Source organism: Lycium barbarum, chromosome 9 (assembly GCF_019175385.1).
Source record: "Lycium barbarum isolate Lr01 chromosome 9, ASM1917538v2, whole genome shotgun sequence".
Classification (NCBI taxonomy): Eukaryota; Viridiplantae; Streptophyta; class Magnoliopsida; order Solanales; family Solanaceae; genus Lycium; species Lycium barbarum.
Genome location: NC_083345.1, coordinates 31,671,244 through 31,696,150, shown reverse-complemented (window position 1 = coordinate 31,696,150; position 24,907 = coordinate 31,671,244). Strand labels below are relative to the sequence as shown.

The window sequence follows — 24,907 nt, the reverse complement described above, 5'->3', positions numbered from 1 at the left end:
AGGGACACTATTTTTTTTATTGTTTTTTACGAAAATCAACGGACGTCCATCAATTATTTTCAAGGGAAGATGCGCGGAAACTTTTTTTTTAAAAGAAAAGAATCACATAATGGAAGTATTTATTTTATACCGGGTTTTCAATAAAAATGAGTCTAGTGTATTTTACTTAGTCGAAGGACTCACTCGGTTTTAATCGACAGAGTCCGTCGGTCTTTGTGTTTCAAGACACTATTTTCTGACATTATCAAGTCTGTTAGTTTTTTCCTTGGTTTTTCCCTATAACGACTAACGTCCGTCGGTATTGTCCCGAGGTATTTGGTCTTTTCTTTAATAATGTATACCTCTAATTGTGAGTTCTCACTAATTTTTTTTTTTTTTTTGTATAGTTTTCGTCAAATCTAACAAACAGAGTTTCATGAATATTTTGTCGAAAATTAAAAGTGTTAACTTTTGGCGAACTTAAAGGACCAAAACTGTTAAGTGCATACTTAAGGGACTATTTTTAACCAACCCTCATAGTTAAGAGACCATTTTTATTAACTTATGATAAATTTAAAACACTAAAATCGTTAAGTGCATAGTTAAGAGACTATTTTGAACCTACTTCTCATGCTAAGTCCTTTTCTCCGTAAGAAAATATAGGAAATTAGAGCAATTGAAGGGTTATCCTGGGTTTTAGGGAACAGCAAGAAATGGAGGCAATAGCTGTTGGACTAACATGCACTGCTTTTCCTTCAACTTCATCTCTTTCAAGAACTTCAATTTTTACTTCAATCAAATATCCATCCAGAAAAGGTCAGTTTTCTATTTTAATCTCTTCCTAGTGTTTTTTATTTTTATTTTTAAAAAGAGTCATTTTTGAGCTAAATTGATTAAGAGTTACAATTTTCAGGACTGCACAGAAGAAGCAAAGGGATAGAAGAGAAGGACCTTTATGGACTTCCAAAGGAATATTATGATGATGTATGTTCCTTTTCTTTTCCCAATCTTCTGCTTCTGTTTTTTCTTTCTAGTTTGATTCTTGAAAAGGGTACAAGAGAAAGATAATACTCCACCTGTTGGAAAAAGATTTATGGGGTTATGGGGGCCTAAAAGCTTTCAATTTAGTGCAAATTTTGACATGATTTCTTGAAGTAAAATTTACTCTCTCCGTCTCAAATTAAGTGTCTTAGTTTGACTGGACACAAAGTTTAAGGAATAAAAAGAGATTTTTGAATCTTGTGGTTTTAAACTTGCCATGCAGGATGTTAGAATTGTCTAACTTACTAAATATAGAAAGAGTTGCTCTTTTTGGGACAGACTAAAAAGGAAAGTAAGACACCTAAATTGGGATAGAAGGAGTGTATATTTAGAAACTACTCCATCCGTCCCGTTTTAACTGGCGCTTTAGCTCAAGAAAAAGTGTCTCAAAATAATTGTCACTTTAGGAATTCAAAGACTAAAGTTGGCAAGAGTTTTCAACTATACCCTTTACATTAAAAAAGTAGTTCTTTTTAATACTACCCAATTCTCAAAAAACATCTAACATGATAAGCAAGGGTGACTTAGTAAACTATACCTTGTTTTTGTTGTTCTTCTTAATTAGCGTGAGTAGCTAAAAAGGACAGTTAAAATGGGACGAATGAGTACATAAAAAGTATTGTAATTCACAATATTTTGAATAAAAGTATATTCAAAAATGGCTTGAAGAAAAAAGAAGTTGTCTACTCCCAAAGTATATTTAATAGAGGGAGCATATATATAAGCAAAAGGAGAGGAAAAGGAAAGTTTAATCTTGTTAGCATTCGTTGGTGCTAAGCTTTCTCTTATTAGGAATGGCAAGCTAAACAAAGGGAAAAGACCAAGGAATTCCATAAACTACGTCAACAAGAGGAAGATGAAGAGGAAAAAAAGGTGGATGAATATCGTCAAATTGGATTGCGCTTGAAAGATTATCCAGAAGAAGAGCTTCTAAAGGCCAAGAAATTGGTTGCTAGCTTTATTAGATCAGCTGAAGAAGTGGAAGAGGTGAACAACTTTTATTGCTAATGTGTATTCTTATTTGTTTCTGGTTGGATATAGGTAATATACTCAAGGTATATGAGGCTTTCCATGTGATGCAACTGTATCTGTTTTATAGAAGAATAGATTTATAACCTTTATGAGAACATTAATATTGTACCTTGTTAAGTATTTGACTTAATAACCCAACCAAGGAGACGACCAAGGCCTGATCTTACCTTAGGAAGTTCAGTAATTACTTCCTGACATAAGTGAAAAAGTAACGGAAGGCAACTTTAGGTAGGGTAAGCCTTACTTTTTAATGAAGCAGACTCTATCCTTCCGTTTTCTGTAGCCAGATTTACCTGTTGTGTATTCGTGATTGTAATTTCCTTCACCTCCCTCATCTTGTTTGTTTGGTTTTGATCTTGGAATACAACTATTCTAATCTATCATGCCTTAATTATTTTTGAAATGCATATACTAGAATTTGGGTCATTGAACTAAATTCCATACTTGTTTTTGATGACTGAGAAATCACCGTGGTTCAAAACTCGGTGGATAATGGGCCCGTCGCTCTACCTTTCTCCACTTAAATATCAGGCTTGTGACGTGCGCCTACACCACACATCGCGTGTTGCACTCTTACCACTAGACCAAAACTCTGGGGTCAATTATTTTTCTTTCTAAATTCCAATTTTCTAATAGCTTTCTTATTGGAGATTGTTTCTTGTATGATCTTATTTGATACTTATGTGCAGAAAATTGAGGAAGCTGCAGAAAAAGGCGAACTCGATGAACTTGTTCTATTGATCATATGGAATCGTCTTGATCTTGCTCGGCGTGATGTAAGCATTTTACTGCTTATCTTACCTTTCTATGACTAACTCAACAACCCTTATTGCCTGTTTGTGCAACGGACTTGTCTTTTGGTCGGCAGTATAAGTCACATTCCCCTTAGCAGTTCTTTAGTTTTTTAGCTCAGGTGTTTTGGTTTAATTACCAAAAAGCGGTGTCTGCTCCAATATAGCACACTTATGCAGTAGCAAATTCGGAATGTAATCTAGACTGTTTCCCCCAAATAAATGGCTTTGTTTAAATGAGAAAAGATGCCCAAACATGCATGATATTTCACGCAATTCTATTTTTTTTTTTTTTTGGTTGTGAAAGCTGGTAAATTGTATTCCTCAGCATTAAGGATATGCTAGAGACCTCCAAAAAGTTACCCACAAGGAGCTGTAAGATAAAAACTATTTACAGGCTTCCTAAAAAGTCTACCAATTATTCTGCTCCCTCTACATTTGCTTCTTTACACTAGAAATGAAAATTTGCAATACAGTTCCACTTAATTTTCTGCAGAGTATTAAATTTATCCTCAAAACACCTCCCATTCCTCTCCTTCCAAATTGTTCACCAGATACATGATGGAACTGCTCTCCACCATTTCTTCTGAGATTTGATTCCTCCTCTTCTAATCCAGCAGCTTAGTAAATCAGCTGTATGTTCTGGCATGGTCCAACTGTTTCCTGTGAGGCTGAAGAACAATGACCACAGATGGGCTGTCACTCTACTATTTGTTACTGCAGTCTCATTGCACAAATAGCATCTAGAGACCAATTGCAGTCCCCTCTTTTGTAAGACTTCATGGGTGAGACAGACTTTTCTGGTCACAAGCCAAGTGAAGCACTTGATTTTGGATGGTACCAAACTTTCCACACCTTTGTCCATGGACCTATTCTTCCTCCTGGTTGATCCAGCACTTCCAACTTGTGTACTCTTCTGACTGAGAACCTCCCATCACTGTGATGTTTCCAGTTGATTACATCTGGAGTTGAAGAAGTCCCTCTAAACTTATCAACTTCCTTCAAGAGCTCAACCACCCTGCCAATTTCTTAATCATTCAAATTTCTTCTGAAACAAATATTCCACCCTTGTGGTCCAGGACTCTGCTACAGTAGTATCAGGGCTGCTACATATGGTAAATATATCAGGAAAAGTGTTCATCAAAGAACCCAATCCAGACTTCCTTCCAAAACAGAACCTTAATCCCATCACCCACCTTGCAAACTATATGTTCATTTAGACTTGGCCACAAGTTTCTTATATTCCTCCAAACTGAAACACTGTAAGTGCTGACCACCTCATCAGTGCACCACTAATTTGTCTGACCGTATTTATTTTTGATTACTTCCTTCCACAAAGCTTTATCTTCATTCACATATCTCCATAACCTCTTCATCAATAAGTTATTACTGAGAAGTTTTGAGATTTCTAACACTAAGACCCCCTTCTTTCTTGTCAAGCTGAACCTCATCCCAATTCATCAAGTGAATACCCTTGCTTTCCTTATTCCCAATTCCCATTCCAAAGAAAGTTCCTCCTGAGCTTATCTAGTTTATCCACCACCCCAGCTAGAATAGGGAACAAAGACATCACATAAGTGGGTAATGAGTCTAACATTGCATTTATCAAAGGTCAGTCACCCCCAAGGGAAAGGTATTGAGACTTCCATTTTGAGAGCTTCGTTTCTGTTTTCTCTATAATCCCATCCCAGATGCCCACCTCTTTGTGCTTGTAACCCAAGGGCATGCCTAAGTATGTTGTTGGTAGCTGGTCAATCCTGCAACCCAGAATCCCAGCTAGTCCTTCTATTTGAGACACTTCTTGAATAGGAAAAATGCTGCTCTTCCTCCAGTTGGCCTTCAGCCCAGAGGTATCTTCAAAGATTACAAGTATCATTCTTATAAAACTGATTTAACCTGCTTATGCATCACAAAAGATGACAGTGTCATCTGCATAAAGAAGATGACAAATTTGCACATTTGTCTCCTGTCTGGTGCTTAACTGAAAACCCTTCAACCATCTCTTTTGCATAGCTAATCTTACCATACTGTTGAGTCGTGTTTAAAGTCCTTCATATGCAGCGTACAATCTTTGATTAGTATGGTACTGTTGCATTAATAACCGTCTTTTTTCTACTTTAGGGTAATAAAAGAATTTGCACCTTCTAAGTTCCGTGCTTGTGTAGAATATCCTCTAGAAGTCCATATGTAGTAGCTTCGTTAGCCCCCGCTCCCAACACTTTAGGAAAAGGACCAAAAGAACAATCTAATACATGTGAGATATCTTTGTTGCAATTTCCAGGATGAGAAGGATGCAGTTCGAAGTCTTGATCTCCTGTATAGGCGAGTTGAGGTATGTGAAAACGGGGCTTCAGTTGGAGTTTTAGCATCAATTAATGAAATTTTGATTATATTACCCTGTATTTTCATTTGACTCATTTATATTTGGTAATTTTAACCTTGATAATGTCCAACTGAGTTTCCCTTCTTCTCTTATGTGTTATATTCTTCTGCCCCACCAAAAGTAGTTTTTGTGTAGCTTACTGTCACCTTGATAAAGTGCACCTCATCTTAAGTATCCAGTTTTGATAGGTATCTTACCCATTTTTTGATCTTTGACGAATTCACAAAGTAGATGTGGTTTACTTTTGTTTATTACTTGTGTCCTCTTTTTTAGTTTGTTTTTACATTTCAAATGGTAGGCTTTTATACTCGTCTCTCTCTCTCTCTCTATTGGTTTTGCTCTGTCTTTAAACCTTCATCCTTTTATTTAGACAGAGATTTTGAAGCGGGAAGCAAGTCCTGCCATGAGACTACTGAATGATCTTCTGAATATGCATGATGGTGGACTAGACAATGAAGGATGGCTCAAGGCATGTAAGAAACGTATGGTTGATACATTTCCTCGAGAGGACCCATTTAGTATTCTTGTACCTGCAGGTTTTGATTTCGACACGGTATATTTATGCTCTTTCAAATTGCTTTTCTGATTTGATATAAACTGTTTATCTTCCTGGTCTTTGTCTGTGAGATCCATAACTCGATTTCACTTGTGTGATATTTACATTCACTTCTTTATATGTGGTATGTGCGCGTTAATTTCGTTACTTTAAGACTTCTGAAGTTGCTTTTGTTTTACACTGTGTGTTTCTTGTTAGCATCAAGGCCCTCTAAGACCAGGTTTGGAAGTTGATGATGTGCTTTTGAGGGTAGATTTTGTCAGAGAGGTGGACGAGCTGTTAAAGGAGGTACGATCTGAATATACTGAATCATTAGACGCACAAGGATTTGATCCAGAATCAGTTGCTAGTAGATTGAAACAGCAGGAGAAGCAACGAGCAATACACCAAGTACAAAGTCTTTTGGATCTGGCTATCAACTTGGAGTGGTAGTCTAGTTGCTGCCTCTTCCCAATTAAGGAATATTGGCTGAGTTGAATTCTCACTAGAGAAGGAAAGTTCACTGAATGTTCATTAATAGTATGCCCGGATCACGAGGTTCTCCCAGTGCAGTTAATATATATGGAATGTCCAATTCCAACTATCATTATAGTGACGACGACTCCATGCCACCATATTGTAGCATCTCATTTCAGATAATTTTGGCATGCCTCCTTCCTTCCTGCCCCATGGAACAACTGCGTGCTGCTGCTCTCTCCCAGCCGAGAAGGGTTTCTATATATGATATCCTGAAGCATAGTATTTGAAGCTTTATTTGTGAACCAAGTATCAGTCATTAGGGGGGATATATTACTGTTTGGAATCAAACTGTTGTACAAGAGATACAAGAGAAAAAGCTCAAATTATAACGACTATTACACTTGAATACTAAAAAGTGACTCCTGGTCGTCTTCAATCCGCATTCAAGAAAATTATTTCCTTCGGCATGTTGCCCAGACACTCTTTGTTTAATGTCGTATGAAATGGTTCTCTCTTGAGGAAAATGTTTTCTGTGAAAGAAGCATTTCCTAGTGTTTGCTTACCAGAAAATGTTTCCAAGTAAGAAAATGATTTCCCTTACAACTATAAATGATTTCCCTTACAACTATTACTTGCTCCAGCTAGTACTTAGTTACAACTATTACTTGCTCCAGCTAGTACTTAGAAACTATTATTGATCTTTAAGGCTTTAACAATTTCATCAAGACAATTCAATTTCCTAATCCACTTACCAATTAAATACTGAACTTTATCCTAGAAAATATTTTCATGGAAAATAATTTTCATCATACCAAACACACTAAAACTTAGATATGATCAAACCTATGCAATTATCAAAAGAAGCCATAATACGGCTGCCATATGCTTGTTGGCAAATCTTTTGTTTGAAACACAGTAAGAAGCAACTGTTATATTTTAACGGGTAGGTGCTTGTTCAAGGATAATCATAGTCAGTTTGGGTTTGTAAGGTAGGTGCATGTTTAAGGATAATCATATTCTGTTTGGGTTTGTGGAGTGACCATTGATGACTGATTCTCCAGACGTGCCAAATTCTCCTCTCATCTTTCTACGAGGCATTTCAAAATTTAAGTGGCCTTTGTCCTTTACTTGAGCTCCAAGGATAATAGTAGATGAACATCCATATGATCTCCATCACAATCAGCAATAAATCCCTTACAAACTAATGGATATAAACAAATAGCACTCTCCTCCACTAAAACAGGCTGGAATGCCTGCCTAATCTATGCAGAGTAGGTGCTCTATTCATCACTACAGTATAAAATCCTGCCAATAAACTTGCGCGACAAAGCTACAATGGCATTACTAGTACATGCTACACGAGAACTCGAGGTTCTTCCAGCTGCAAAATAAAATGTCAGATACAAGTATTCTCAGTAAAAGCCTCTTATTTATTCATCTGTTAAAAAAAAAATTCTCTTATTTAAATATATACGAGCTTTACAAACTATTGCCTCTTAGAAGAAAGTCTAATATGCTTTGTCTCCTTGCTAAAATCTATAGTGAAGGAAATAAGAGGCCTCATGATACAAGACTCAAGTTAAAAAAGCAACAAGCCAGCAGTTTAAAAGGGGATTAAGTTTCAGCTAGTCTCTGTGCATCAAACAGCAAACAGCTGTGAGACTTCATTTCATATGCAACTAATCCATCTTCAACTGGAGTCCCCTTCTCATCAAAAAATCCGGGAAAAGGAAGAGCTGTGTCAACGAGACGATGCCATACCATACCTGTTGGAGGTGGCGGAAGGATAACACTCTCTGAATCGCCTGCACTATTGAAGGCAACAAACAGGTCACCTCCGATATCAGAGACTAATGTCTGGCTGTCTAGAACATCAGCCTTCAAAGTCATAGCCAAGAATTTGCTAGACGGGTCATCCCATTTCGGAGGCGATTGGTCACTCCCATGCCACTGGATATTTTCTTCCTTCAAGAAGGTTCTCTTTTGAAGAATATCACTTCTTCTCATTCTTAAACTAGTCAAGAATGAAATAAACTGAGTTGTCTGAATCCCAAAACCAGTTTTTAAAATATTCCAATCCAAAGACTTTCGAGCATCATATGCAGGGGAACCTCCTGTAGACTGGCCACACTCATCTCCCATGTTAAGTACTGGTACACCCAGAGAAATGAACAATATGAACAGAAAATTACGAACTTGTTTAAGTCGTCTCTCTAGGACAATATTATTAGTCGTAGCGCCTTCTTCTCCACAGTTCCAACTTAATTCTGAAGCCACTTCACTACTACCAAAGCTAACCAAGTCAACAAGTGTAAGTCCAGAATTTCTGGCAATATAATTAAAGGAGAATGCAGGGCCTCGTCCACCTGAGAAGATATCCCCACTTCCACAAAGTCGCGTCGCTAGATTGCTTAGACGACCCTCGCCTCTCAAGAAGTCCCGAATGTCATCACAAAATCTCATATTCATCTCTGCCCATCTCCTCCAGTGAGGGAATAAATTTTCCTTCGAATCATTGGCGACTGGATCCCAACTATCCGCAATCATCTTGACATTTGAAAGTATAGGATCAAAGGCAATAGCTTCAACTAATGGAGGACGAGATAGAATCTCTCCATGGAACCCTCTCAACAAGGAAGAAGCGTTTACAAAAACAAAACCATCAATATGAAACTCAATTACCCAGTGGCGGAGACAGTCCAAAATCATTTGTTGGACAATGGGGTAATTGCAATTCAATGCATTTTGAATATTCCGATCCTGACCACCTTTTATGCAATATGAAGAGTTATCAACATGCTTCAAAGGTGCATCCTCTGCAGTGTGAGTGAAAACAACTTCAAGAAAAACCTCTATCCCGTTAGCATGTAATTTCTTAACCATATCCTTCATAGATTTAATGACAGAAAGAGGGTCACCAGAACGTCCATACATATTTCCAGGTGAAAAGAAATGCCACGGAAAATAGGGTCCTTGCTCCTCAAAAGGGAAAATTGGCTCCAGTAACATTGCATTCACACCAAGATCTTTGAAATGGTGCCATTTTTCGCTAATGCCAGAGAAAGTTCCAGCAAGGTCATCAGGTAGCTTACTGGACTTGTCCTTTGTAAATTGAGTCACATTTAAGCGATAAATTACTAGTTTCTCCATTGGTAAGCTAGGGCGTACTTCACCGCTCCAATCATAGCCAGGTTCCTGGCATAGTTCTCCAAGATATTTTGGACGTATCTCAGACCCACCCTGACAGGGAATAACGCTCCTTATAACCTTAGCATATGGGTCCAAAAGAATCAGCTCTCCCTCCCCAGAAGTGGCCGCCTTGCATCTATAACCATAAGTCTTGAATGGCAAAGAACAATCTAAAGCAGCATGCCAAATATCACCTGATCGATTAATATAAGGATCTAGATCAATCTCTAAAGAAGGCTTTTCAACTGATATGTCATTATACAAGCACAAAACTACACTTTTTGCACAGCGTGAGGAGAGAGCAAAATTCATGGATCCATCTGGCTGAAAGGAGAGACCCAATGGAGCAGGATGCCCTGAACTGAGACCAACTGGTACAACAAAATTTGTGTTCCTGTGGTTTCTGATTTCTGAGCTTCCGATGTCAGAAACTAGTTGTGACTTCATATAGAAGGAGATATAGAAGGGGGCTAAACTTGCTTCAAAATCCAGCTCGACTGTGACCTTGCCTGAAGGTCCTTTCACAAATGGTGTTTCAACAGTACTACTTTTTCCATCTGCTCCACGTCTGTTTTGATCTAGAGGCATAAAGCAAGATGCATCAGATCTAAATAGGCCCCAAACCATAACTAGCTCAGCATATGCATCTGAGAGCTCTAATGGCAAAACTTCTACAAGCACTTTGTACTTTCCATTTGTCTTTTCCACCAAGACTTTCACTTGACCACCAGTATCTGTCCTGAATAGGTAAGTGGGAACCCTTTTTGCAGTTTGAACAAGTGAACTGCCCGATGCTGATAGTGCTTTTAGTCGATGAGTCTTCCTAGAAACTTCTTGATCATTTTTTCGACCTATGCCAGAGAAATTCATCTCTTCCAATTCCAGCTTCCTTAAGCTGCATACTACTGTTCCACGGTTACCTGGAGGTGCAGGAACCAACTTGGTTGATTCCCTACTGCCATAGCTCCACAAACGTGAATGCACAGCCAACTGTATTGGTGAAGTTGCCATTTAAAATGCAGCACAAAATGTTACGACAGTTCAGATATAGAACTTGGTGGATCACATATTCTTCATCAAGTCCTGCAAAACATGAAAACAAACATTATATATCTCAAAGGAGTTGGAAGAGGTGGTTGCCTTGGCGAGAATTTTTTATCAGGCAGAACAACTACAGAGAAAGACAGCAATAATGGAAGTAATAGATGAATTGAACGTGGAAATAAATTACAAGAATTATTGCCAGATCAATGAAAGTGCACCCACTGCTTCCAGAAACAGTAGAATCAAGAAATATTTTTGTAATTAGTGATTTACGTGGTCCTTGGATCATTCTTGGGAAAATATCTTGTAATGTTCTTCCAAAAAGATTTTTAGGAAAATATCTTGTGCGCGCGTTTAATGTTGTTCAAATATGGAAAACTATATTTGGATATGCTTTTACTTTGATAAACTATCAGTTAAACCTCCAGGTATGTAAACACTATAACGATATTCCAAAATCTACATCATTAGACAAATAATATGTTTGAATATAGAACAATAGTAAAAACATAAGTAGTTTCTCTTCTTAGAAATAAATCAACAAAATTACATTTTCAAAATGGAATTGCTCGAGAATATGAAAGCATAGGGGGAAAATGTGATAATTATAAGGGAAAGGGGTTAAAAATGCCCTTTAAGTATGCGAAATATACAACATTTTCCCTCCGCTAATAGGTTGGTCCAACCATGCCCCTACCTTAGTTGGACCAACATGCCCTTATTTCACACAGAACCTAATTAGAAGACTAATTGGAGGGCACACATACATTAAGGGCATATTTGGTCCAATTTAGTTCCTAACTGCAATTATGCAACAACTCAGTTAAAGTTGTAACAAAGTTTCTTGCCAATTTAAGGCATCACATAGAGCACATATTGTACCATTTTAAGCTTCTTGAATTAGAAGCTCTAGGTAAAGATACCACAACCATAATATCATTAAAAAGAGAATTCATTACATTACTTCAAACCATATAATATCTTTACATTCCATCAAACCACAAAATGCATTTACAAAGAACTAGAAAAGCTTGAAACACCCCTAGACTATGGCGAAATTGTCAACTACACACCTAAACTATGACGAAAGTGTCAACTACATACCTAAATGATGAGGGATCCAAAACTTATTTGTTCGTATTATTTACCCCTTTCAGTAATTACCTTGTAAAAAAGAAGTTAAAATGCAGTATGTGCAACCATCGATTAATATAACAAAACACACCGATTGCTTAAAAAATATACTCATAAAAAGCTTTTTTGGACCAAATGGGGATTCTCAGAAAATGGATTTTTACTGTATAACTGCAATAGTATCAGTCTATCACAAATTCAAGCTATTATATGAAGCAAAGAAGAATCATAATGAAGTATGATAATCAAGTTGAAGTTTTATTTAAGCAACCATGGGAGTGAACAAAACACTAACATCTAATTTACTCTAAGAATTTTGTACTCTAACATAAAAAATTAATTGCAAAATGAAGTGATATCTGGTTTAAACAGAAATGAAAATATGTAGAGAAAAACATACCAATTTGATTGAGTCAGAGAAACAGAATGTTACGAATTTAGTGCAGGTGAGAGAGTGAGTGAGCAAGTTACGAATCTCATGGTCCATTTATTTCTTCTTTTTTACATCCAAATGGGCCCCTTTTCCTCAAATATCTCACCCATATTTTCTTTTTCTTTCTGCTACTCTCATTTGACTGGGCGCGATATTTAAGGAAAAGTGAACACTTTTGATACTTGTAATTCAAGAAAGAAAAATCATTCATTTTAGCGAGGAGGGTCATCCAAGGATAAAATTATCAGACTGCTATAACTTTTTAAATTTCGCGAAGCAGACGTGTACGGTGTAGCAGCTCTCCTTTTTTATGGTTGGACACTTGTACCAACCAATGGCATTGCTTTTTTCTGCTTTTCCTGTAAATTCCAACTAATACATAAAATTCCTCACTCCCACTCCTCTATTTCATTTCCTCAATTCTTGAGTCTTGACTGTCAAATAAAAATAATAAAAAGAACTGGTTGGCTTTGTGTTCTTCATAAATCATAACTCATCGATTACCTTTTCAATGTAGTGATAAAATCTAAATATTGTATTTGCTTTTAAATAAAAAATATATGTTGAGCACATATTTGGAAACTGTTAGGGATAATTTTTTTGATATCCCATTCAATCCCATGTGGATGGGATAAAAGGTGGGATTAGTAATCCTATCTTATCCCACTCAATTCTATCTACATGGGATAACTGATCATCCTACCAAACGACCCCTTAGTGTTCCATTTCTTTTACATGGGTATTTCCTCTGTCTCATATTACTTGTCATATATTTTTTTTTTATCTTTTGCACATTCCTTAAAAAAATCATATATAAAAGAATATTTTTTTTATTTATTTATCCTTATTTGTCTTTAAAAAAAATATGCACTCTATATAAGAACGAGGCTAAGCTAATATTATTGATATTTGAACAATCATAATGTCGATCAATAATCACTTGTTTGAACTCTTCAAATTTATAACTTTTATGCGTTAATCAATATTGATTGCTTTAATATTAAGGGTAAAACGAGATACAATTGATTAATTTCATTTTAATGATGTAAAATACTCGATCCGTCCATGTTTATTTGTTCATGTTTGACTTGACACACCGCTTAAAAAATAATAAATCAAACTATCTTACTGCCCCTAATTATTATGAGTCATCTCAATTATTGAAAAATGAATTGAAAATAATTAGAAGTACTTAATAATATAAGGGTAGGACAAGTATCAAATGATACATTATTTCTTAATTCAAACTACACAAATAAAAGTGAAAATTTATTTTTAATATAGAGGATAAGGTAAAAATGGATGAAGTGAGTAACAAATATTTTGAACTACGGATTTTTAGTAACCTACCAATTCAATAAGTTGTGGGCAATTTGCGCGATTGCCCTTTGTTGGGGTGGTCTTTAATTTGTGTCCCTCATATTCTTAGTCTTTAATTTTTACCCTTTGCTTAAAATATCCCGAGGTTTTGGATTTGAATTTCGGCTTGTCATAAAAATAAAAAAAATCGCAAGGCAAGACTTTGTAAAAAGTTTCGCTTTACGCGGCGGACTTTGTCTTAAGGCATAATTAAAAATTCTCTCGGATAACCTCAGGATATTTTCGGCCACCTTTTTAAGGGGCAAAAATTAAAGACCAACAATTTGAGGGGCAATAATTAAAGACCACCCCAAATGAAGGACAATCCGCGCAATAAGTTTTTAAAGAAGCTTGTAGAATCCAGTATTACATAAAATTAAAAGAATAAATTAAGAGACCGATAATTATTTTTCTTAATACAAAATTTTCACTAGAATACATAAAGAAGTAACGAGTTTAAGACATATCAGATACGAAAATGGGATAACCTTCCTTTTATTTGTAATGTTACATACAAACACAATGATACACGTCAAAAGTTAAATCAAATAACAGTGGAAAACGATAATAATACGTAGCATAGTCGCTATTATATTTTTGGGTGATTTTTGCAATACACAGAATTGATGCATTTTAAGGAAAATGAATTGAGGTAATTTAAAGTTACTGATATAAGTTCAAGTTTTTTTTTGGAAAATAATTTCTCACTTTTGTTTATCAGAATATTTTCTAATATTATCATACTATTCTAAAAAGTGAATAATATACAAACATATTATGCTCCCGTGCTTACTTTTAATTGTTGTAGAGAAAAAACACATACTCATCCGATCCATTTTAGTTGTCGTCCTCAATAAATATAGATGATTCAAAATAGTTGTCATTTTAGAAAATCAAGATTTCCATCTTTACTGACTGTAAGTAGTATAAATAGAAGACACGATAAATGTGAATTGTTGGGCCCGTGCTCTCATCTAGTTTCAATAAAATAAGTATCCAAAGAAATCCTAATATCTCACATCAAACATTCTGTCACATTAAATTTTAAAATATGAAATACAAAAAATTATACGGAACACTTAAAAGATTTTTCTTTAAAAAATAGCAGAAATTGTACACAAGAAAACTGCACCAGACTCTAGAAATAAATTTAAAATAGCAGAAATTACAAAAATTTATAGAGTTTGGTAAATATTAGACGGAGACTAAAAGTGCTAAATCTTTGCAATACTTGAAAGATCAAAATTGTTCAATGCATACTTAATGAAATATTTTGAACCTACCCTTCAACATAAGGGAACATTTTTTTTTATCATTTTCTCAAGTATTCAACATTACTTGACACATTACAACAAGGGTAAATAAAAATAATCTAACGTCCTCGTGCTATATTTTTGGTTCTCGATGATCTACGATAACCAAATTCGCACTACTATCGGCTTTCAGTAACCAAATAATGGCATAGAGCATAGTGCACTATTTTATCAAGTATTGTGTTTGTAACTTATTAAAAATTACTTCTGAAAAAAAATAATTCCGTATCTAGTGATACATGAATGGTTAGCAGAAATAACAATTCGGACTAAATTATTTTAGTTTAGGCTACAGCAGACATCTGATCAGTTTTAAAATTATGATTATAATAAGCTGATTAAACCCTAAACTATGAATAAACCAACACGAATAAGTTCATCTATTAACCAAGTAAATCACAATACTTTCAAGGGGGAAATCCTAACAATGAAACAAAATTTATCATCAAGCAGAGAACGTTGAAGTAAAACAGTAACAAAAAGTGATTCAATGAGAATAAAAACAAACAAAATTCTTCCAAGTTCTTCTTTCTTTTGTTACTTGTCTCCTTTCTTTGCCTATGATTTGTATTTTTTTGTGGTCATGTTGCAGAACCATGTGCCAAATTTAGTTCCAGAAATAGAACCATGGATGAAAAAAAATGTTTTTAAGATAATCTTGTCAACAAATAAAGTTAGTCATTGAATGGTTCAAATTGGCCTCCATTGCTTATCGTTTTTTTCAATTTTTGCAATTTATCACTAAATGATGTGCTTGAGAGATGAGGATGCCATGCCTAATGCAACATTCCTGTTGGCCCATGGGGCTCTTTTTTCCAATTTAATTCTTGATGGAACTTACAAAGAGACCTTTTTGGTCGCTTTATACTTGGATTGCTTAGATGTTGACGTACCACTATGGTTAAACACTCATTTTTTTAGCCTTTGAATTCTGCACAAACATCAGATACTATGAACAAGTTAAAGAATTCTTTCTCCTATAGTGAGCAATGAGCATTTACAGGCGCCTGAAATATCATCACCATCTCTGTGCCTTTGAGTTCTGCATTCAGGACATTCTGATTATGTTATATGTTCTACTGCAGAAATCCCAACACAAGCTATAGCGGGAAACAGAATAAAGAAATACCACTTCCCTTAAATTGTTTCTTTCTATCTGCTTCGGGTAACAAAAACTGACTCTACAACCTGTGTCTCATACGCCCTCTTCAGAATGAGTCTTACTACTCCTACGTGATCTCTTGGTAGCAACAAGTGGATTGTTCTCCTCATCGTCAAGTGCTATCGGTCTGTCAAACTCCACACCTTTAAAAACTGGGTGTACATAGGCATCCTTCAGATATGCTTTTAAATTAAGGGTTGGTTCTGTTGCCCGTTCTAGTGTATCCTTCACCATTGCATCCTGCACCAAACACTTGACTATCTTAGCTAAAGTTGACAAACATGGTTAGTTAAATAGCATTCCCAGATAGAGGAAGAATATAATGTATGTGTAAAGATTGAATTCCTTCCTAGTTAGCACTCAAACCAGCACGGTGGCGGACAGAAATTTTCTAGAATATAATGATTTCCTATGAATGTGTCTTTTAGGGATAATTACCTTTTTGGACCGCTCTAAAAAAAAATAGCCACCAAATATATGTAATGTCTATTAAGTGAAAAGATGCATATATATAGAGAAAAATATACATATAATATACATAATCATGTATATGCATTGTATATTTTGGCTAGAGCCCCTTATTAAGTTTGGCCGCCGGGCCAAAAATTAAAAAAGCCCTTTTTTTTTAATTTCAAATTTGGAGTCCTTGCATATAAGAAGGTGTTGCAGTAGGTAATGGACACTAACCTGCAAGGGGAATTTGACAAATGCTGACTCATATCGGCCCTTGCAAAATATATGGAACCAGATTGTCAGAACTGGAAGTGCAATCAGTATAGGTGTTGATCTGGCAACATTTTTGGTGCTCAACAGACCCAGCAATAGAAGCTGGGATATCACCAAACCTGTAAGTATACGACGATGGACATCTGGCCAAAATGATGCGCCGCTCTCATACTTCTGATCGTACACATTAATGATCTAAAGGAAAGAGCAAATTTCAGTATCTGACCATTTAATGGATCTAGGGAGTAGGAACAGCAAAATATTAAATGTTGAAGCTCAAGACCAACAAAACTGCACCATCTAAAATTAGTTCAAGCTGCATGAAATGGATAAACTGCATGAAATGGATAAAAGAGCTGATAATTTCAAGCTGTCATGAAACGAAGCAAGGCAAAGTAGCACAAGATAAGTACGGAAAAACATCATCTAATTTCTAACGAGTGACTTAAAGAACTGAGTAGCAATTAAAGTGCCATATGTATATGGTGATGAGGTACTGCTTATTCTTGTGCCTAAATGTATAAAGTAGTAGGTTTTTTTAGTAATCCTTTCATTTCTCTCTCCGTATACCTGCTATTCTTTTAGTTGGTACTTCTTATATCTGCTATTTGTTCAAGTTATTTAGAAATAAATCTGCTAATTCAGTAAAATAGTTCCAGCATTAGTTAACTGAGTTATTTAATCAAATAATCTGTTACTATTTGACGAGGCTAAATAAAGAAAGGGATGTCATCTCTTTGACTGAAGGAAGTGTTGTTACCAGAAATATAAAGCAGGAACCAAGTGTAAAAAACCACAAAGCAAACAGATTCAACTATAGATATTACAAATGAATGTCATTTCATACTGAAAATACAGACTACACATTCTATATTTGCTTCATTGGCTATCCACATACCGAAATATAATTTTTTTTAGGTTCCATTGCTTTAAGAATTTATCACACATATCGCCTTTGTTTCCACCTTCTCAACAAAATATCAAACTGTTGCAAAAGGAATAGTGAACTAACCTGATGGCGAAAAACCATATAAGAGAATGCGAAGAAGACAATGATGAAAGGCAGGAGTATAGGTGTGACCACTGAGTACACGAGGCCTAGTAGGAAGTACAGTTGTATGCGAGGTTCTGATACAGAGAAATTTAACGAACCGGGATCTGTTGCCTGCTCTCTATCCTGATCTGTCTTTACCAGAAACGTATTCTTAAGATGAAACACAACTAAAGGAACCAATCTAAGAATCTCTGCAGCAATTCCAGCCCAACCATCAACCATTATGTAGGTAATGAAGAAAGTAGCCTTCAACGGAATAGCTACGCCAACTGTTTTTGGAATTCTGAACGAAAAGGAAAAGGTTTAACAAACTGTGTATATGATCTCAAGACAGAAGAAGAAATGCTTACAGAGTATCAAATACAGCGAAGTTATGTAATACTAAGGAATTCGTATAAACATATTCAGACTCCTATCACAATAACCCAAAGTCACTTAAATAATCCAAACTCTTGATGCCTCATACTTCAACACACATAATGTAGCCCGATAATAGATCGGTCATTGTAATGTATCTTCAGTTACAGCTTTCGTTGAACGTCATATAATGAAAAACTGTTGCTGCACTTTGAGGGGAAAATATTATTCAACAAGTACTACTAAAGAATCAAAATTCAAAATATCCCCCCATCTAAGTTTCAATGCCCCTATAATAGATTGGTCACAGGCGGCGATCAGCTATCAAGTTAATGTAGTTTATGTCATACGAAGAGTGAGATCCTAAAGCCAAGACGTTAATTGTTTAGATAAATCTATCGCTGAACCGAGAAATAAACAACCATAGGAGGTAACATGTTTGTGACTGGATAATGCGAATATGATCTTCTTTTGTCTTTCCTTAAAAAAAAAAAAAAAGTTGTTTCTTTCCAGCAGTTGAACGGTAAGATGCGTCAACATTTCATGGCTTCCATTTAGATCAGCTGTAGGAACTCACTCTGATGGAGGCTCTTCCACAAATCTCTGAAGCTGCTCAAATGCTGCTCCAGTAATGATACTTCCCAAGAACACGTTGACAAGGATAAAAAAATGATATTTAGTTGCTGATCTTCTGTCCAAAGATGAAAGTGATGTATAGCCTTCTATTTTTGACATGGCCATTAGAATCATAGGAAGAAGAACCAGAAAAATCTTCAATATAATCCCAGGAAGAACACCTTGGATAAAAGATTTGACAACTTCCCTGTAACAGAAATTCCAGAATAAGAACCTCAGATATTGATTTTTTAATATCCTCAAGTAATATGAAGTGCAAATATTGAAGTTTGATGCTAAATTTGTGGGTTTCTTTCTCTTTGTAGATAAGTAAGCTAAACTGCTTACCTTCCCTAGGAAAATATTTTGCAAGGATGAAAGATATGAAGGGACACGAGTAAAGAGTATAAAAGTATATACATAGACCTCTAGTTCAGCGTATCTGGTAGCCCGAGCGCTTATATGGAATTGGTAGAAATATTCTTATGGTATAATCATCCATCAATATAACAGCATTTCAGAAATTGCTTTATTTCTTTTTTTTTCTCTATTTTCTATAAACACTGGCACCCATTTTACTAACTTAACAACATAAGATCACTTTTTTTCATAAGTGAAAAATAACAAAGTAAGAAGATGACTTACATTTGTATCAATGGCCTCAAGACGGGAAGTTTATTCTCAATACCATCAATGCTTGCCAAAGATTGAACGAATGCAATAGGGATCATAAAAAAGAATGTAAGAAAGAAGAAAGCAACAGCCATTAACAGTTTGCGGACATTGAGTTCAACAAATGGTATTGATAGATTATCCCAATAGACGTCACGTGGTTCAGGAGCCCATTGTGTCAACCAAATGGTTGGGTTACTTGATTGTTGTGTTTGAGCACAGACAGCCGCTCCCCAACGAGATTTGAACGAAACAAATGCTGCAGGAACTATTGCCTTGGGATCACTCATTACCTTCTCTCTTTCAATAGTTTCCTACATCAAAGAGTAAGTCGATTACCATAATGCAACAGGAACTCCAAATATTTATTGCTAAGAACTTCAAGCCTTTTCCATTAGCAAAATTACCTTGCGTTACAAATTGGTTGCCCATAAAGTGAAATTTTAGCGGTCAAAGGATCAAAATCTCTTGAAAATGGAAAACCATCTTATTCAGCAGAGACATTAATGATATAATTTAATTTAAATTGAAACCACAAATGCTTAGCAAGTTAAGTTTATCTACTGGTAAAGCAAAGACAGGAACCCTATGTCTTATATCAACATAATCAAACATAAATTGGTCTAAAATCACCTTGTGCTAGCTAGCATACAAAATTATGTTCAGCCAATGAAATTACCAATACTACTACAGGTTATGTTATGTTATGTTTTTCTTGACTCTAAATCCAAGAATCATCATTTTTGACCAAATATTAGCGAGAATAAAACATTTTATTTTGGATTACCTGAATGTATATTAAATTTCCCAATGTACTACATTAATATAACTATGCACTGCCCAAATACATGCATCTTCTTCGTTCTAAGTTTTAAAGAGCTAGTTGAGACGCGTGGTTTTTTCAAGATGGTGCTTAAAATATGGAAAAATCTGAAAGGCGACGTTTTTATGTATGAGCATGTACGTTAATTAAATCTTAGGCTCTGCTGAAGGTTTGTATGTACGTCCTGTTAAATAGTCCTCTACGACACATTTATCTCTCCAGATTCGATCAAGTATGCCATTAATACAATGCTTATTGCTTATTTCTTAACAAACCTCCATTGTTCAAAATCAATTTGGTTTTCCAACATGTAGCTCATTTGATGGGAAAGAAGGAAGCGTGATTTATAAACAGAAATTACTTACACCAGTAACATAGAATTAATACATTGGGACCCATGAAAAACTTTAATAGTGGTGCATGTAGATAGAAGAAAAGCCGATACTCCAAGCAAAAAAAAGTAATTATTCAGATGAATTCATAAAGAAGCAAGAGAAATAAGATACCACAGTCAGAGACACTTACTTCTTTACCCAACTTCTCAATTTCATCGGTATAATACTCGATGGCATCCACAGTTTTTCCCCAAAGGCCCCAAAACCCTGTCTATACATGACTGAACATGAGATTCGTTATGTATGACTAACTCAATAAATTTAACAAGAAAACAAACAGGAAACGAAATTAAAACAATGCTTTTGTGTTTAGAAAGGTACCAAGGTAAAGGAAAAAAAGTACCTTCGTTTTTGGCTTAATTTTAGGGTTTCTCTCATACTTGGTTTGGTAGTACGTCAGCCAATTTTGATAGCTCTTCCTCTTTTCCACCAATTTAGCTAAATTATTTGCATTGTAAACAACCTACAAGTTGCAAAAGTATAAGCTTGATCAATTGCAGTAACTGCAAAATGCCAGGACATGTAAGAATGAGAAATGGCTAAATCCCTATACATCTCAGCATTACTAGGCTAGATAGGACATATCATAATTATGTCATCTAAGAAGGGAAGAGACATGATATCAATGTCTGAAATACATCATTATTGACATTCAAATGGATAGAGACCTGGTGTGTTAGATAATGATCTGGATGATTCACGCAAAAGAAATGTTCGACATGCTCGCTCACTGATTCATCTGGATCTGGAGGGACATTTCTGACAAGGACCTGTAAGAGGAACAGCACAGGTAAACTAACCAAAAACAGTTAACTACAAAACATTCAACATTTCAATGAATTATTTCATGCACCTACAGTGAACTGATCAGGCCGACGATTTTCAGATGCAAGAAACTGCAGCCTCATGGTTGTTATTATATGATATTCTTTGTACAGTACATAGCAGGTCCAAAATGTGACTATGTAAGCCATTACCAGGTGCGCCCAAAACCTGATTTTTTTAAAAAAAAAAGGCTTTAGTTAGTAAGTGTGATCCTTATAAAAACCACTAAACAAAGGAAACTGCAGCAGCTAAGCCTGACAAGAGTACCAAACGAGGTGTTATTTTATACATTACTATTTTACTATGTAAAAGAAGTGAAGAAACAAGAAAGTATATCAATGTGGTGCCATAAAATCTGACCACGAATATATGTTTCATTAACATTTTTGCAAAACATACAGATGTGTGTGAATATCTTTTTGAAACCTTGATAATATAATTTTATCATGACTTGTGAAGTGCAATTTATTTACCAAATTAATTATTAATGACAAACATTTTACACAAGAAACTCAATTTAAAAAATGGTTGAATAGAAGCAAGTAGCTTTTTTACAACAATGTCAACTTGAGATACCAAGACAGAATGGGAAAAAGTCAATCCTCACCTCTGTGATCCAGGTGGGACATTGGATATCGAAAGTTTATCAATAGTGCTGAATGTTAGATCCTCAATGCGCTCTAATGATTTCCCAGTCCAATTGACAGGCATTAAAATCCCAAAAGAAAGTAGTGCAATAGGAACAAAGATTTTCAAGCTGCATTGATAATACTGGAGTTAGCTCTGATACATAAAAACCGCAATAATAAAATCAACTTTTTGCCACTTATCCTTTAAAAGTTCCTACTGACATTGAAGGAAAGCATTTCGTTACCAGTAAAAATTGTAGCCTTTTAGTGAAATGGAAAGGAATATTGTAAATGTTGTGAACTTACCCAAGAAGGTATATACGTATATACACTGCAGAATCAAGACCAGCATGATCGATAAGCTCTGGTTCTGGCATTCTTAGAGCTGCAGGCATCCAATTCAAGAACCTTATGTATGTTCTGCAGTCCAAGTTGACAAATTTTTTCATAAATGCGCCGGAACTTCTTGGGCTTGCTCGTATACCCTTCAGATACCATTTTGAGAAGTACACTCTGTCGTTGATTGGCTGGAGTCGTAGAATAGCAAAGGCCACAAGAAATGCAAATGCAGATAGAAGATTGAGCACAGCTGACAGAAGAATATCTTCACTGCTAGCCATCTTTCCCTCGAAATGTTACTTGTAATCTGTTATTTCGGCAAGAACAGGTAAGATGTGAGTGACAACCTTGCTAACTATGGTATTTCTCATAATAAGACAAAACTAGTCATAATTAAGTTTAACAAATACTCCCTCAGTTTCAATTTGTTTACTTTTCTTTTTAATCTGTTTCAAAGAGAATGTCACAGTTCTATATTTAGTAACTCTTATGCCCAACATCCTACCAGTATGTTTAAGACAACAAGATTCTAATGGAATTTCGGTACATTACACCCATCTTTAGTTCAAGAACACAAGATCCAAAATCTTCTTTATTTTCTTAAACTACATGCTGAGTCAAATTAAAACGAACAAATTGAAACGGATGGAGTATGTCATCAGTGCAATCAGCAATCAGCAGATGGGGGATCCAGCCTTGTTCAAACTGGATTCAACCGGACCAGTAATTTCAATACAGAACATAAATATATGTGAAAAATTAGTACAATTTCAAGAAATACTATTAACTTCTGAACTCATTTCAAAAGTTCAAAGAAGTCAAGAGTAAGAACTTAAAGGTTGAACCTGTAAATCTAAATTCTGGGTCCCCTTTGGCAGTTAGCACCTCTTGCTTGTTATCAAGACAACCAGAAGAACTTGAACCTAGGCACTCCTTTTTGCCAGCCACAATGATGGCTCACTTTCGAGGTTTGTCAATCACCCTTACACTCTATCAGCCTGTCCGTTCGTGGTAACCTACAAGTTCAACGACAATATCTACAAATTAAATGCCAAAGTTTACTTACTTCACCACACACTAAATGAAGAAGCATCAAAGTTGTAACTTAGTATAACAAATATTATTCAGAAACAGTATGCTATTATGTCAGAGACATGTCGGTAGAATATTCCCTGTTTTTGTAAAACCCTTCATAAAAAAAGAGAAAAAAAAAATCATAACATAAACTTCTTGGGTCACAGAGAGATGGAAGAAGTCTTGAATATGACACTGAGAGCATGATAATCATGTTTAAGCTCTAGCAGAGACAAAAATATAAGGTGATTTCTTCTCATCCATGCAAGCTTCGGTGACAGAGATACCTATCAAAATAGTGGAGGTGCACAAAAGCTGCCTCGAATACCATCATTATAAAAATAAAAATAAAAATAAAAAAGTTATGTTAAAGCCCAGAGTTGCCAGGAATAAGACAATGAGAAACAGCTATGCCATTGACGATGGACAACCTAGGAAGTTAAAAAGATTTTCTTATACATTAATGGTGTATTAAACAAATCAGAATCAAGAACAGAGGCCCATCAGATTTTTTTTATTCTTTTTTTTTCCCCTTCTTTTCTTTATGAATATAAAAACAGTTTTTTCAAGATCATGGGTTCGGAAGCAGCTTATATCCCTCCCATCATCAATCAAAACACATGAAAAAACCAAAATGACAGCAAAACTTGAGAAAGATTAATGTAAACCAGAAACAACCCAAGATTCTTGTTTTCCGCGGTGTCACAAGAACCCAAAATAACTTCTTTTTTTCTCCCCCAAGAAAACGAAGGTATAGGTTTGGATAACAATGAGGTTAATGTGAATGACACAACAAAACAGAGCCACCTGTTATTTTTCTGTGAGAAAGAATGTGGGTGAAGAAAGTGATTTCAGTTTGAATTAATTATGGTTTCTGCGAGGAATGATGATGATTTGATGAAAATGTGGCCGGACCTGAGAGGCAGGGAGGGGCGGCAGGCAGCAAGCAGAGACGGGTGACCGGCCTACCTTGGGAGGGCGAGACTTTGTGTCATGACACTTCCACCAATAACGTTGTTATATTATGCTCTTATTATTTGATAATAATACTTCCTCAATACTTCATTTATTCATGCAATTCCACAATTGCCCCTTCTCTTTTACTTCCTTAGCTAGTACTCTCTCTCTGTCCCTAAAAGATTGTTCTCTTTTGATTTGGCACAAAATTTAAAAAATAAAGGAAGACTTTTAAAATGTGTGGTCCAAAACAAACCTTAGATATTTGTGTAGCTGTAAATTATCTCATAAAGTTAAATTGTTTCTAAATATAGAAAGGAGACAATCTTTTTAAAACAGACTAAAAAGAAAAGAAGGACAATCTTTTTGAGACAGAGGAAGTAGTATTTGTGTTTTGTACAACTCTCTCTCTTTGAAATTATCTATTGTGAATTTTTTTTTAAAAAATAGTTGTACTCCACGAGTTCAACATAAGATTAATTTTTTTTTCTCATTGTATCGAGTTGTAATTCTTCTTGAGGAGTACAAACATATCAATAGAGTAAAACTTTAGTGACAAGAATGAG

The 24,907-nt window shown here is 35.4% G+C and overlaps 3 protein-coding genes across 7 annotated transcripts; 1 reads left to right on the top strand and 2 right to left on the bottom strand.

The window, feature by feature from the left end:
• Positions 1-605: 605 nt before the first annotated feature.
• On the top strand, positions 606-6,656 carry LOC132611064 (protein PALE CRESS, chloroplastic). The gene is made up of 7 exons (XM_060325478.1): positions 606-795; positions 893-963; positions 1,813-2,007; positions 2,742-2,828; positions 5,125-5,175; positions 5,597-5,779; positions 5,981-6,656. The coding sequence occupies exons 1-7, from the start codon at positions 693-695 to the stop codon at positions 6,212-6,214; spliced, it is 924 nt and encodes a 307-aa protein (XP_060181461.1). The 5' UTR covers positions 606-692; the 3' UTR covers positions 6,215-6,656.
• Positions 6,657-7,570: 914 nt separating this feature from the next.
• Positions 7,571-12,204, bottom strand: LOC132611063 (isoamylase 2, chloroplastic). Of its 2 annotated transcripts, XM_060325477.1 has the most exons (3): positions 12,009-12,204; positions 7,862-10,513; positions 7,571-7,781 (listed from the first exon to the last, which is right to left on the bottom strand). In XM_060325477.1, exons 2-3 carry the CDS (start codon positions 10,439-10,441, stop codon positions 7,728-7,730), a joined length of 2,634 nt encoding a protein of 877 aa, XP_060181460.1. In that variant the 5' UTR covers positions 10,442-10,513; positions 12,009-12,204; the 3' UTR covers positions 7,571-7,727. The 2 variants fall into 2 exon arrangements, with proteins under 2 accessions (XP_060181460.1, XP_060181459.1); XM_060325476.1 differs by having other exon boundaries at positions 7,573-10,513; positions 12,009-12,200.
• A 3,292-nt stretch (positions 12,205-15,496) lies between these two features.
• Positions 15,497-24,380, bottom strand: LOC132611062 (CSC1-like protein At4g02900). 4 transcript variants are annotated; one of them, XM_060325475.1, is made up of 13 exons: positions 24,300-24,380; positions 23,156-23,326; positions 22,278-22,617; positions 21,950-22,099; positions 21,375-21,510; positions 21,186-21,287; positions 20,861-20,980; positions 20,648-20,728; positions 19,273-19,613; positions 18,590-18,835; positions 17,614-17,938; positions 16,563-16,796; positions 15,497-16,115 (listed from the first exon to the last, which is right to left on the bottom strand). In XM_060325475.1, the coding sequence occupies exons 3-13, from the start codon at positions 22,589-22,591 to the stop codon at positions 15,909-15,911; spliced, it is 2,256 nt and encodes a 751-aa protein (XP_060181458.1). In that variant the 5' UTR covers positions 22,592-22,617; positions 23,156-23,326; positions 24,300-24,380; the 3' UTR covers positions 15,497-15,908. The 4 variants fall into 4 exon arrangements, with proteins under 4 accessions (XP_060181458.1, XP_060181455.1, XP_060181454.1 ...); XM_060325472.1 differs by having other exon boundaries at positions 23,156-23,347; positions 24,053-24,369; XM_060325471.1 differs by having other exon boundaries at positions 24,053-24,369.
• Positions 24,381-24,907: the final 527 nt, after the last annotated feature.

Bases quoted from the DNA above. Each gene is read 5' to 3' on its own strand.
- LOC132611063 (XM_060325477.1), bottom strand. From the start codon at position 10,441: ATGGCAACTTCACCAATACAGTTGGCTGTGCATTCACGTTTGTGGAGC. The intron at 7,782-7,861 runs ACTTAATCCCCT...ATTTCCTTCACT, and splicing joins ATGCACAGAGACTAGCTGAA to ATAGATTTTAGCAAGGAGAC.
- LOC132611064 (XM_060325478.1), top strand. From the start codon at position 693: ATGGAGGCAATAGCTGTTGGACTAACATGCACTGCTTTTCCTTCAACT. The intron at 796-892 runs GTCAGTTTTCTA...TACAATTTTCAG, and splicing joins CAAATATCCATCCAGAAAAG to GACTGCACAGAAGAAGCAAA. The intron at 2,008-2,741 runs GTGAACAACTTT...ACTTATGTGCAG, and splicing joins CAGCTGAAGAAGTGGAAGAG to AAAATTGAGGAAGCTGCAGA.
- LOC132611062 (XM_060325475.1), bottom strand. From the start codon at position 22,591: ATGGCTAGCAGTGAAGATATTCTTCTGTCAGCTGTGCTCAATCTTCTA. The intron at 22,100-22,277 runs GTAAGTTCACAA...TTATCAATGCAG, and splicing joins ATACGTATATACCTTCTTGG to CTTGAAAATCTTTGTTCCTA. The intron at 21,288-21,374 runs GTAGGTGCATGA...TTCCTCTTACAG, and splicing joins GTCGGCCTGATCAGTTCACT to GTCCTTGTCAGAAATGTCCC.